This window comes from Amphiura filiformis, chromosome 11 (genome assembly GCF_039555335.1).
Source record: "Amphiura filiformis chromosome 11, Afil_fr2py, whole genome shotgun sequence".
Classification (NCBI taxonomy): domain Eukaryota; kingdom Metazoa; phylum Echinodermata; class Ophiuroidea; order Amphilepidida; family Amphiuridae; genus Amphiura; species Amphiura filiformis.
Window position 1 is genome coordinate 46,255,113 of NC_092638.1, and position 14,054 is coordinate 46,269,166.

The 14,054-nt window shown below is 37.1% G+C and overlaps 1 protein-coding gene and 1 long non-coding RNA gene across 2 annotated transcripts; both read right to left on the minus strand.

The window, feature by feature from the left end:
• Nucleotides 1-434: 434 nt before the first annotated feature.
• Nucleotides 435-1,685, minus strand: LOC140164025 (uncharacterized). The gene is made up of 3 exons (XR_011860467.1): nt 1,573-1,685; nt 947-1,053; nt 435-631 (listed from the first exon to the last, which is right to left on the minus strand). It is a non-coding gene; the product is annotated as an uncharacterized lncRNA (long non-coding RNA).
• Nucleotides 1,686-1,906: 221 nt separating this feature from the next.
• LOC140163723 (uncharacterized) lies at nt 1,907-13,535 on the minus strand. Its single transcript, XM_072187039.1, has 11 exons — nt 13,510-13,535; nt 12,875-13,140; nt 11,297-11,427; nt 10,122-10,284; nt 8,716-8,829; nt 8,220-8,330; nt 6,709-7,035; nt 4,668-4,784; nt 3,597-3,917; nt 2,810-2,932; nt 1,907-2,019 (listed from the first exon to the last, which is right to left on the minus strand). Exons 1-11 carry the CDS (start codon nt 13,533-13,535, stop codon nt 1,907-1,909), a joined length of 1,812 nt encoding a protein of 603 aa, XP_072043140.1.
• Between the last annotated feature and the right edge of the window lie 519 nt (nt 13,536-14,054).

The window sequence follows — 14,054 nt, forward strand, 5'->3', positions numbered from 1 at the left end:
CAAATGAGGTGTCAAAATGCGCAGAAATAAATTCTGCTTTCAACGCATTTTACAGATTTGTAATAAAATTGCCCGTTTTTTGAATGGCCATTATTTAAGGGGGGGTTAGTTACTTTTTTTGAGATGTTTATAAAGGGCATATAAAGGGTATAAAATGTTTTCATAACATTCAAAAACAGTTGTTAATAACCTACTGCAAATATTCTAACATGTTATTTAAGTGTTGACAAAATATTTGGCAAAAATGTTTGCAAAAATATTTTACAATAACATTTTGAAAACATTTTAAAAATATTATTGCAGTGTGTTTTCATACAAAACGATTCAAAACGTTTTTTATTACCTTTATACAACCTGACATATAATGTTATTAAAAAGTTTAATCTAAACCAAAATATAATTTGCCTAAAACGTTTTAAAAACGTTTTTGTGTTTGCTGGGGTTATATAAGAACTACACTACTAAGTGTTCTGGATCAACTTTTATAATGTTTTCAGGCTTTTATACACCAACATGAATTTACTATTCCCTTTTCTTGATTAATTTTATATTTCACTTCATGAAATGTACAGATGTCTTTCAACAACTAGTATATATCCAAAGTTGATTGGTGCCTCGATATTTCCTCAACCTATAAATCATGCAAGAAAGAAAAACAAAATGGAGGCGATGTAGTGATATTTAAAAATAATAGCATAATCCAAAAAAAAAAAACACAGTTGTAGTCATGATACCGTAGTTTTACATGTATTGTAATAGCACGAAATGGTAGTATTTCTATTATATACTTAATTCATTCATTAATTAGCGTACCATTCATTAATTAGTATTTATTCATGTATTTATTTACTTATTATTTATTTATTTGTTGGTTTATTTATTTATTTATTTATTTATTTATTTATTTATTTATTTATTTATTTATTTATTTATTTATTTAACTTACCTACTCACAAGTCAATTCATCCGTCCAATCCCCACACTGATTTTTACCATCACAGACATAACGCTGTGGTATACATCGACCATTGTAACAGGGAAATTCACAGTCACCTGTATCAAGGAGTAATGGCAAATATCATCAGATGAAAGAACATGAGAGTAGGGCCAGGAATTATGTATGACGACAACACGACTCCGATTCACCATCAAAGTGGTTACGTAATTCTCTTGGTTACCAGATCACGCTATTTTGGTATACCTGCGAGTGCCATATACTTTGTGTGGTGATTGTTTCGATCGTGGTTCATTACTCAAGCGCGTGATCCCGTTGACATAGTAACATTACGTAACTTCGATACTGAATTGCTATGCTTATAACTGAGTCAGTATGCAAATTGGCCATAAAAGTCCTGAACAACGTAATACAGAAGAACACTAAAAATCGATTATATTGCCAAGAGTCGAACAGGCATCTGCCTCATTAAATAACGTACGTACCCTACAACAGTAAAGATGTCACCTTGGTTAAAACAGATGAAAATCAAACCTTGGCAATCGGATCTTACATACAAAGTTACTTTGGTAAATGTATTTGATTTTCGCACATGTGTCTTGATGTCAGTGACTTACAGTTTAGTTCATCGCTGTTATCACCACAGTGGTTGCGCCCATCGCAGACTCTAGATGCCTTGATACATCGCCCATTGTTGCATGCGAATGAGTTACGACCACATGGTGACAACCCTGAAAGAAAACAAATACCACTTGCCCAGCAAACACAAAACGTTTTCGATATCATTCGCAAAAGGTTATAAAAGGTTGTCAGAAAACGTTTAAATGTCGGGTTAGTATATAAACGGTATATTAAGGGTATAAAACGTTTTCATAACATTTAACAACATGTTTTGATACTTTACTGCTCAGCAAACAAAAAATGTTTTAGAGAAAACGTTTAAATGTCGGGTTATAGTTCATCGCTGTTATCACCACAGTGGTTGCGCCCATCGCAGACTCTAGATGCCTTGATACATCGCCCATTGTTGCATGCGAATGAGTTACGACCACATGGTGACAACCCTGAAAGAAAACAAATACAACGTTTTCATAACATTTAACAACATGTTTTGATACTTTACTGCTCAGCAAACAAAAAATGTTTTAGAGAAAACGTTTAAATGTCGGGTTATATAAAGGGTATAAAACGTTTTAATAACATTCCAAATTTTTTTTTGAAAACTTGATACAAAACATTCTAAATAGAATGTTATTTTGGGGTTGAAAAAATATTTTGCGAAAAATATTTGCCCAAAATATTTGCAATAACGTTTTAAAAACGTTTTCATGACCTTTATATAACACGACATTTTAATGATATTAAAACGTTTTTATGTAAACCAAAAGCCAAAATATAACTTATTAAAAACGTTTTAAAAACGTTTTTGTGTTTGCTGGGTGAGTCAAAATATTCTTTATCAAAATTTACAAAAATCTTTAAAATAGGCCGCTTGGCAGTAATCAAATTACAAATTGCAGAAAATTGTCCATTATGTGTGAAAGTTTTATTCATCTGCTTCCTCCAGTTTGTAAAGCATGATCATTATTCGAAAAAAGACACCCCAAATAAAATAAAATTGCACACGGATGTTCAATAGAATCACACTCTCTTTTCATGTGATCTCGACATGTCTAAGTACAAAATACACTTGAGCAAAAGCCAAAAGTACTATAGGACACCTTTACGTGAAAAATTGTAATACTTGTGACACATTTCGATGATAAGGCCGGGACTGGACGACTATTATATTTTGAAACGGAATTGTGCTGTTGATACGTACAACTTCTAGCATTGACGTCTCTGTTCCCTTACCTGCTGCTTGTCGTTGGCACGTTGGGCCCTGAAATCCGCGCCTACATTTGCAGATGAAGCCATTCTCCTTGTCAATACAAATGCCGCCATTTTGACATGGTTCATTTGCACACTCGTCACCATCTGTTAAAGGTGGATAGGTGAATTATGACTTTCGTTATGAAGCTTTGTTTCATTGTGGAAGTTTGCCTACATGTGTTTTCACATGGGGAGGACGAGGCCGACAATGAACGTTGATATTATTTCCTTCATTCAAGCAGGGATATGATTCTTGTTTTAACTACAATCCAGGTCATAATTGTTCGAACACTTTAACATGACTACTGCAAATATGCCCCCATTCCCCCCCAGATCAATGCTGGTAGTTGTTTATTTGGCCATGCACCCTTAGAGACATCCAACATTGATTGGTGGGGAAGGGGGAGGGCTGTAGTAGCAGGAACGGGTTCAGACTTTACACCAAAGTATGTTAGGTATTACTAAAATACGGGTTAAAACAATTCTACTTTTACACAAGTGTTCGAACGACTTATGGTCGTGATTGTAGGTCTGCAAGCTATAAACTACAAAGTACAAAACCAAGAATTTGGACTACAAATCGATCTCGAAACCAGAACATGACAGTAGTCGCTACCCCTGATATTCAAAGTAAGGAAAATGATACTAACAAATAATCTTTGGTTCACCTCAAGTTCAATAGCTTGACCCTGTAGACAAACATACAAACTGGTACTAAAGAATCGTAGACATTACGATTTCTATTAATCCAATGGACTTTCATACCTACCCATAGGAACGTAATCGTTAAGGACCAGATCGACTCCTCTGACCTGAGTTGTCGTGCGGTAAACAATCTCCAGGATGTTATCATCAGATATGAACTCATCTTCGTTATTGTACACCTGCTTATTAAGTATCAACGTATCGAATGGGAATATCATATCGACGTCAATAAAATCCACACGTACACGATGACCTTTCGGAACAGTCACTATATGTTTACAGCCAAACTGAACACCGTAGACGTTACTAATGGTATAGTAGAATGACGTCAGATTGTAAGAAGAACCGTCTTCGATGTAGATGTCTTCTGTTCCACAATGGTCAACTGAAGAGAAAGGTGAAAAGTTTATTTCATTTTACTCTGGTTCATGTAAACCTACGCATAGCTGGATTCGTCCACACTCGTATGCCGTATCGCTTGGCACATTACCTTCCTCTACGACTCTAACGCTCAAACACAGTGTAGAAAGTGTCAAAACTTGCAATTTGCATCATTTTTTAGCCCTTTAAAACCATAATAAGTTAATATGAGTAATATTTAATCAGAATCAGAAGGCTGAAAATTCAATCGTAAGTTTCATATTTGTGTCCTGGAATACCAAGTAGTATCCCATTCAGCGAAAAGATTTCACGAAAGTAAGTTGCCCTCTAAAAATATTGAACTCGAAGGTCCAAACGATGTACGCCGAGATTTGTTTTTACCATTGCCACTCCTTGCTAACTAACCTTTTCACACTGGCGTAGCTAGGGGTTGTAGCTAGGGGTTGTGACACCCAGGGCTAAGGATACATAATGGTGCCCCCCCCCCATTCTTTAAACAAGTGCACAAATATGGTCTACCACTAATTAATTTTGGTTGTATGCCCAGGGCATACCACTAGATTGGTAGACTTGCGACATTCTCAGTCGCACTCTCAATATTTTTGAACAGATATTTTCGTTTCATCATTTAAGAAAATCTAAACATTTCATTATTTCATTTTATCACACCGGCCCAATGCAGTATTAAATTAGGTAATCACTGAAAGAGCAGGAGCTCTTTACGTCCATATCAATCTCTCTGGTGAATATTTACCTGGAGTGATGCAATTTCTTCCAAAGCGTTCATCAACGCATTCGCAACTATATCCGTCTTCTTCATCGATGCACGTGCCATTAAATGCACAAGGTTTCCATTCGCACTCGTTGACTCCTAAAACAAAACATGTCAGTCTTAATGTTATGCTGAATAATACAGAGTTATCCCACTAAGGCATTTTGGGACAATCCAAAAACTACTTGACCATAGATTATATCAGTAAATATCAGGTCCTAAGTGTCATCTCCTCTATTGCGAATGAATTTTTGCGGTTCTGTCATGTCTGTTTCATGTACGTATTTATGTGCATGTTGTTAGGACAGGGTTTTTACCAAAGCCAATAAGAACAAGAAGCAAACTAGATCGCACAGCTGTGTTTGAGCAAACACGAATATCTATGCACGTGTTTTCCAACCTTAACCCACCATGACATTCATTAGTGAACCCTAGCACCCCTTCACAACCTAAAACTACCCTGATACTTCTTAAACCAACATGACACCCCCGATCCACCATAACATCCCCTTAACGCAGCGTAACACCCTACCCAATGTCGATGCACTTTGGGCAAGATTTTGACAATGTTCATGCTAATTAGCTAATTTGCATATAACTTAAAACAGAAGCGTCCAATGAAAAAATAAAGCAATTTGCCACATTTTGGTACCAATGAGGATACACTTTGGACAAGATTTGAGCATTTCTTCTTCTTCCTTATTAGTGCCTCTCTCATAATGTATGAGTATTATCGCACTGCGTACAGACAAGCTGTACTTATTTTTACTCTGGAACCTAGAGTAGATGAGTGTATTTTTGAAGTACAGTCAACAGTACCGGGATGATCCCCTGCTATGTAGTAGATAAAGGGTGAGAAACAGACCATTACCATAGATAATCGGTGTCTAATGTCATTCAATACACACAAGTATTGTTTACCATCTTCATTTAAATCTAATATGCATAAACTTGCATAATAATTTATGCTGATCGTGTAAAATATATTAAACTTTGATGCATTTTAAGTTTGTTGAAATGTCCAAAAGTCAAATAATGTGGCCAGTGTTTCTAAATATGAACATGTAGTTCTCTTGTTCAAAATTTATTGACCTGACCAAGATTATCTTGACCTGACCAAGATTATCTTGACCTGTCCAGATTATCTTGACCTGTCCACATTACTTGATATAATCGACAGTTGACCAGACTTTGAACAAAAGAAATACAATAGATAATGGAACAAAAGAAGAGGGCTAGACGTATATTTTCGAATAGCCTGTGACGTTCTTTAACGTACACACTGCATTAATGTCAGAAATACTTTTACACGGGACCGATGGCTTAAAGTGCCCTCCGAAGCACTAAGCAAGTAGAGTGAAGTGCCTTGCTCAACGACACAAAGAGCCAGCCGAGCACAGGCGGACCTCGGATTCGAACCCTCACATTTGGATTCACAGTCCAACGCCTTAACCGCTCAAGTAGGCCACGCTTCCCAAACAGAAGCGTCCAATGAAAATATAAATCGCTTATATACTCATGAAATTTGCCACATTTTGGTATCAATGACGACACACTTTGGACAAAATTTGAAGCGGCCAATGAAAAAATAAATCGCCTATATGTTATTGCTCGTGAAATTTGCCATCAATTTGCCATCATTGTACCAAGTATGGGCCCCGAGGCTACTTTAGTTCTTGAGTTAGAGGAGAGCAAAGAACTGGTCTTGAGAAGGAGAAGGAGGCGAAGGAGAAGCCGAAGACTAAACACAACAAATACGATAATTGATTGAACAGATAGAACATATTCATCAGGATCGGTATAGTAAACTGGTTAACAAAGTTCTTTGTATCCAGAATGTTCACTTACTTGTGGGCATAGATAATTTTTATCAAGGGACGAAACAATAGCAACCGGATGGAACCGCCCGCAACCGGCGGCTGACCGCCGGTCGAGTTTTGATTTCATCCCCAACATAAACTGCAATGATGAGTTTAATAAATAGATTTGCAGGAGCGGAGTATATTTCAGAGAAAGTGTATACCTGATACGTCAATTGCACTCAATTGTAACAAATATCCACGAAAAGTGAAAACTTCATCCGAGACAAAACGCAGAGTTAATGTATCATCAGCTGACGTGTAATTATCTGGAGGATTATCTCCCGAAAGTACGCTATCGTTGATGTAAAAGTTGTCCCAGCCGAGCTCCAAATCAAAATCTAAGAACTCTACTAGCACTTTGTATCCATCAGGAGCGGACACCGTATATTCACAAGTTGCATCAGTAGGGTAGTTGTCGGGATAAAGTGGAGAAGTCAAATTCAAAGGTGTTCCTGGTGTTAATTCGATGACTGACGGACCGCAGTCGACTGAGTGGAGAGAAGAAAACATGATATATATAGTTTAATACTGAAGAAATGGAACAATGGGACATTGGATTTAATACCTTTTTTTCGTATTCCTCATATAGGGTCCACAACCATAGGGTACACAAGTTCCCCCTAATGTTTTTTAAAATAAGTCGAAATATAATTTACGAAATGTAAAAATGTAAAAAGGTATGTACATTATAGCTCTATTTGTTTTACCCATGTGGATCAATTTATAGCATCACCATGGTCACATCTCCTTATGTTCAGTCATAATAGTTAATTGTTCGCGAAAAGAAGCTGTTTTAAAAGTTGCACCTGAGTCCATAGCAATCAGGTTTTCTTTAACAAACACATGAATAGATCTGGCCTACTGTATTATTTGAGAGTTGACTCCTATGGACTCGGATGCAACTTTAAACATTGTTTAAAACGGTCTCTTTTTTACATAATGAACCATTGTGATATAAGGCAATAACATGTGACACTATAATTTGGTCCATATGTGTAAAACAAATAAGGACTTTTTACAGGTGTGCATTTCGTAAAATATTTTTCGATTTATTTAAAAAAGTATTTAGGGGGAACTTATAAGTTGTGGACCCTATAGCAGGAAGTGCCAGATTGACTATTTCACAAAGGTCATTAATCGAACTGGCCGGAGAGGCTACTAACATACAAAAATGCTCATGAGCGTGAAATAAGGAAATCCAATGCATAAGGGACCGTTCACAAAAACTTGTAACAGGGCGCCTGATGCAAACAGAAAAATTCGCGTATTTTTCAGCCCCTACCCCTCCCCTACCACCACCCCCCCCCCCCCCTTTCGCACCAAAAGTTAACGTCAACCCCATAGAAAATAGTGTAAACTAATGTTCTACGAGAATTAAATCCCCATAAAACTCCATGTTAAACAGCCTAAGTATATCGATGGGGTTTCTTTCACTTTGTTATTTCAGCTTAAAATAGACAGAAACCTTTCTGATAGATATTACTAATATTATACTCAGCCTTTTGGGTAAAGAATAACAAGATGAAAATTTGACAGAAATCGTACATTGTGGCTTTAATTTAAAATATTGAAATTAAATATTCCTCAACATGCATTTAGAAATTACTTGAATCACAGGAACACTCGCCTGCTTTGCATACATCTCTATGACGTACGCAGACTTGGTACCCACCTATTTCACAATTTTGACCAGACGAACCGGCAGCACATAAACAGAGGTAGCCTTCTGAAGTATCCTGACAAGTCCCCCCATTCAGACACGTGTCGTTTAAGCAACCCAAAACTGAAACATGGAGAAAGAAATCAATGTAATAGTTATAGTGTGTTCCAAACGATCTTGGTTTGGGAAAAGGTTAAAAGGTATTGGACCTCGACCATTGACGAAATAAAGAAAAAAACTAATTCTAAATTTCATTAGTCTTTTCTACAGCACAATATAGGTCTAACTTAGGTATAGTGCGTTAACGAGCCCCTTACTTAAAAGCAAATACACGTGTTACGAAAAGAAAATTTACAAAGCAGTGTGAAACTTACGAGCAATGCCATTTTTCTACTTTAAAAAATTAGTCAAAATCCGTGCCTTTCCTTTTTGTGTGTAACGAAAAATAAATTCTTTTAGAATTATACATCAAGTGTTATCTCATATTATAACTGTAAAATTATTTTACCAGGGCAGCCGATTTCATCTCCTCCATCGGTGCAAGTTTCCCGACCATCACAGATTTCTTCCTCAAGTACACAGGTATCACCTTCGTTACACATCATATCAGGCTCATTGCAATCTGCAATAATTATAGTTGATTATGCGTTAAAAATAACTGTTCGTCATTACCATCATCGTCTTTGTCTTTGTCACCATGATTGATTGATTATTTTATATATTTCTATTTCCAAATACAACTAGATTTAGCTATAGATCTAATCCTAGCCGCAGCCGTTAAGAAAAAATTGCCCTTAAACGACCCTTGACCCCTATTAGGAATTTAACTTTTGTGCATCAGCTAAGGTCAATGTCGAAACGCAAGTCGAAACTCTGTACTACTTAATTTGTGCTAGAAACAGCATTTTAATAATTTTTTTAATGACCGGGAGTGAACCCTAAATGACAATTTAACCCAAATTAGATGATAACTGGGTCATCAATATTTCTACCATGTTTAGAATGTTGTAAGGATCATTCATGTTGAATTTGAGCTCGCTGGACCGATTTTAAATTTGGCCTTGACTCCTACACTTTGACCTGTGAGATCATAAATACTTTTAAAATGTTTAGAATGTTTAGAATATCGTAAATATCAGTCTTATTGAATTTGTGCTCGATTGGATTAATTTGGAAATTTGACCTTTGACCCCTAAACTTTGACATTTACGGTCAGATATTTATATTTTTAATATGATCAGGATGCCATAAGGATTATTTCTGTGCAAGTGACATCAACATACAATGTTACATGTAGCAGATAATTTATTAATTTTTGAAGATTTTTAGATTTTAACCGGAAATGGCCCCTTATTGACGCCGCATTAACTTTTGTGCACGCTTTATGGTAAATGCATGTGTGTAATTCCAAACTCTGTACTGCTTAATTTGTGCGAGAAGTAGCGTTTTGAAGGTATTTCGTTAATGACCGGAAGTGACCCCTAAAAGACCTTTGATCCCACGTCCAATGTGTGCAAGTCCCAGCTCAGTGCTATGAAATGTGTAGAAAGAGTAGCTAGCATTTGAAGTGAAAATCACGTTTTTGACCTCTGTGATCCTCGCGTGACCTTTGACCTGAAACTGATCACATATCATGTTACATCTTGGACAGGAATGCTTGTGACCAAGTTTGGTCAAAATTGGCCTTAGCATAAAGGAACAGTGGATGTGTTGCCAGAAGAAAGAAAGAAGGAAACAGTTAGATTTCAAGACCTATCCTTAGTAACGTCAAGGTAAAACATTGCATGACAAATTTCCAACATCATCGTTATTATCAAAAACAACTAATTCAGCGTCACGTCAGTAGCAGCGGGTTTAATTCAATGATTTACTGACGCATTTGAAATACTATGAAACCCACCACTGCATAAATACCTTCAAGACGATTAATGACATCAGATATATAGTCTTCCAGATAGGATGTACGACTAAAGTATGTTGTACTATTCCCACACTGACCCTCATAGCTTAAAAACTGTCCTACTAAATACCAACGGTCATCTTCACCAAGACACGTCATAGGAGCTCCAACATCGTCCTGGAATGGAAGCCGGAAAACAAAAAGAGAAAATCACCTCACAAAAAAGAAAACCATTAAAAAAATAATAATAAGGTTCTCTCACAGACACTATCACAGAAAATCCAATCTGACAGTTTGACGGATTCTCAGACGGACACATCATGACATACCATGCAGCAGCAAGGTCTTGCAATGCAGCGATTACAATCGGTTGAGTTAAAGGCCCATTCAGTGTTTTGCCATCGAGAGTATCGTAAAAATCATCAAAATTCATTTTGCCACCTTTGTTGGTGTCATAGATTAAAGACAAAGACATTCTGTAATCGAAAAATTAGCTATGAATTTGAATGGAATTTGTAAATACTGTTGATTTCTTGGTTTTTTGCAAACTCGATCATTAAAAAAACCACTTTTAGGCAATTTGTAAACCGTTTTGATTGTTACACTTACACTGGGATCACTCAATGTTTAAGGCTGATAATCATAGATTCTAAATGCGAATGCCTTGGAACAAACGCTTGTCAGCTTAAGGGTAGACGAGGTATTGTTGGTCGAAGCAACCTAAAAATCGATTTTCATTATCTAGATCAATATATTATTGAAAATTAACACCTTGATGTTTTGCAAAAGTTCATTCTACAAATCGTATACTTTGCAAACTTGCTTAATTTATTGTTGTTAATGAGTTATGTACGTTTACAAAAGTGGTGTTGTTTCAGCCCTCTTTATAACGTAACTCAAGAACCGCGGCACCTATAAAAGTATATCTGTGATATATTTTAATTCTTCTACACGCTCGCTATGAATTGAGCAATGCAGTTTTTGCCAAAGCTCACTACCATTCGTAAGATGCTGTGAATTACCAAATCACAACAGTTTAAAATAATTAATAACCTTAACTAATGTTACGCTTGCGCTTTTATAATAATTATTATTTTGTTTGTATTTTGAACAAAATGCTAATAACAGTGCGATATGTATTTCAGATGATCTATCCACTATTAAACTAATACAATGTGAGAAATATTACCGAGCATGCTTGCGTTTCCGAATCAGTAAGTTCGCACAGAATACTTGGGTGATACTGAAACATGTCCAGCTGACATTCCTTTTCAGATCTTGCACCCGATGGAGCTTCTTGCAGATATTGTGGAAACTCAGCTTTTAATAAAAACAATTAAAACAAAATAAGTAGAGAGAAACAAGAAAATAAGTAGGAAATTGCAATTAAACAGCAATATTTGAAACAAAAGGGCACTGAAAAGCCGTCATTAAACAAGAAAACAAAATTGTAGACCGACCGCCGCGTCGTGGCCTCACGAAGTTACTCCCTGTCACCTCTTCACAATTATAGGACGAGTTTCGTTTCTGCTATTACTTAGGCTAACCATGCAACAAGACAATACAATGGGTATCAGGGTTTATGTGTTACTGTGGCTGCTCCCGATGACTACGCCACTGAACGACAACGTCAACAGTATAGTTATGCAATATGCATACCTACCTTCACTTGTGACTGTGATAAATTTATGCCTATTATAGACGAATCCAACGAGCCAAGTGATGGCCAGAAAAATCGGTGTTATATTATATTGTGTTGTAAACGTTTATCATCCTTTTGTCTACGTGTAACACGGGTGATATAATGGAGTTTAAATTCCCGCCAAGGCCACATTATTTCACATTTCATGTGGAATAGACCCAGCGGGCACCCAGCTATGGCTGCCATTGCGGTGTAGGAATGCGTGAAATTGGATTAGTCTATAGGGGGAGGACCAGAGATGGTACTAACCAGTCCTACTCCGTCAACAATGTCCAACGACCGGGGTTTAGCGCAATAGCGCCAAGCTGCAAAGCTAACATACAGTTTTCGAAAAGTATCAATGTCTTTATAATGTTTACCATGAGCTAACCGATGTCTGACGTGATTGTGGTCGATTTTCCGTTGCTGTAGACGTCGCGTTGTCAGTTCTCCGCAGTGAATTTCGGTTCTGGGGCTTGATTTTTCGCTCAAGTAATTGTTTGTTCTCCTTTTAGACGTTTTCTGCAGCGGAAGACGCTGAAGCAAATTGATCTTTTCGGTAAATCCCATAATTCCTTGCAGTTAGACTTGATATGTCGTCATATGACATCACGCCGATTCGCACATCGTTACTGCGCATTGCAAATCTACGTGACGTCAAATGATGACATCTTGTTTAAATGACCTTTTCGGTAAGTCCCATACGCCTTTGCGAGAACACCTGAGAACTCTGTTTTAACGTCACGCCGACCTGCAATTCGCAGTAACGATGTTCGATAAAACAATATGCGCATCAGCGCAAATCGGTGTGACGTCCAATGGCGACATCTGAGGTGGGATTTACCAAAAAGGTCAATTTTAGCCGCTGCAGAAGACGATGGCGAAAAAAATAGTCGTTGCATCTGTAGCACCGCAAATATACCCGAAAAACGTAGCACTTGACTCGGAAAATCCGAGTGTATTTCGAGTCATTACTTGGTATATAAGAGCATGTAGTCAAGCCTTTTTATATCAAAAGTTTTCCAAACATTCACACAGAGGTTATTTTCCTACGTTGCGCCCGCAATTAACAATTTTCGTACTTACGAGATGCGTTGATTTCGCCCCAGCCAGCAATCCAGCAGTTGTCATAAGCCTCTGATTCATTTGTGATATCAGAAAGACACACGGGACGGACATAATCTGTGATAGTTACAGGCGAATCCAACTTCAAAATCGAAATATCATTTTGTGCTAAGAAGATGTAGTCTGGATGAGTGACCACTCTTTGATAGGTCACTTCTTGACGATTTGGTGAGGAACCATCAATTTCTGTATCGCCGAAGACAATTGAATCTATATCATCTCGTAGTCTAAGAATGAAATGAAATATCTATGCTTAAATATCATTACGGATGTTAGTAATAAGTTAAATAGTATCTACTTGCCATCGAGCTTCAAGGCAGCAAATTATGATTACCATGAGTATATTATGGTAGCAAAAAAATGTTATGGCTCGTTATAACTGTCATATGGACAATTAGTGATTTCAAACTACCGAGTATACGAGGCCAAGGCACGCGTATTCGACTCCTTTTCAGTTGCATAAGCAGTAATGCAGCTTGGTCAGCAATACACCAGTTGATTGTTATAGACACTTCAAAGTAAGACTTGAAGTGCAGTTTGATCAATGCTTTTGGCAAAATTACAAACCGACCTTAACAAACGGGAAAAAAGTTTACCCCTCCTTTTCTAAGTAACCACCCATTTAGCATGTAAACCATATATTTTGCCCATCTCCCGTTTTTTACCCACGATCGAGGATTCAACAAATAGTTTTGGCACCAACACGTAATTAAGGTGGCACTGCACCCCTATAATATTGTTGATTGTTGGTGTCGCAGTTTAGACAATTGCGATTTTGTAAAATCCTAAATATTCATTCTAAAAAACACGGTATGTAAAATGAATTTACCCGCATAAGACTGGAGTCAATGCATATTGCTCATCAACAAGCACCACCATACATTCCCAATTGGGTGGTCGAGGAACCATACGACCAATCCACGGCCATGCTCCTGGTGCGGCTGCGCGGCCGTTAAATATCCGAGTTTGAGTTCGAACCGCCGGCCGTGTGCCACATATTTCTGAGTTGATCCCTACAAAAAATGTCAAATATATTTTCCGTTATGGTATTAGATTTACTTGTTATTTAAGGGGCTGTGCATTAATTATGAGCCGGGGGTAAAATTTCCAAATGGGTGTCAAGAAATGCTTGTCAAAAAAA

Bases quoted from the DNA above. Each gene is read 5' to 3' on its own strand.
- LOC140163723 (XM_072187039.1), bottom strand. From the start codon at position 13,535: ATGGGTGGTTACTTAGAAAAGGAGGG. The intron at 11,428-12,874 runs GTAAGTACGAAA...TTTTATTAAAAG, and splicing joins GGGCGAAATCAACGCATCTC to CTGAGTTTCCACAATATCTG. The intron at 8,331-8,715 runs GTAAAATAATTT...TCCATGTTTCAG, and splicing joins AGATGAAATCGGCTGCCCTG to TTTTGGGTTGCTTAAACGAC.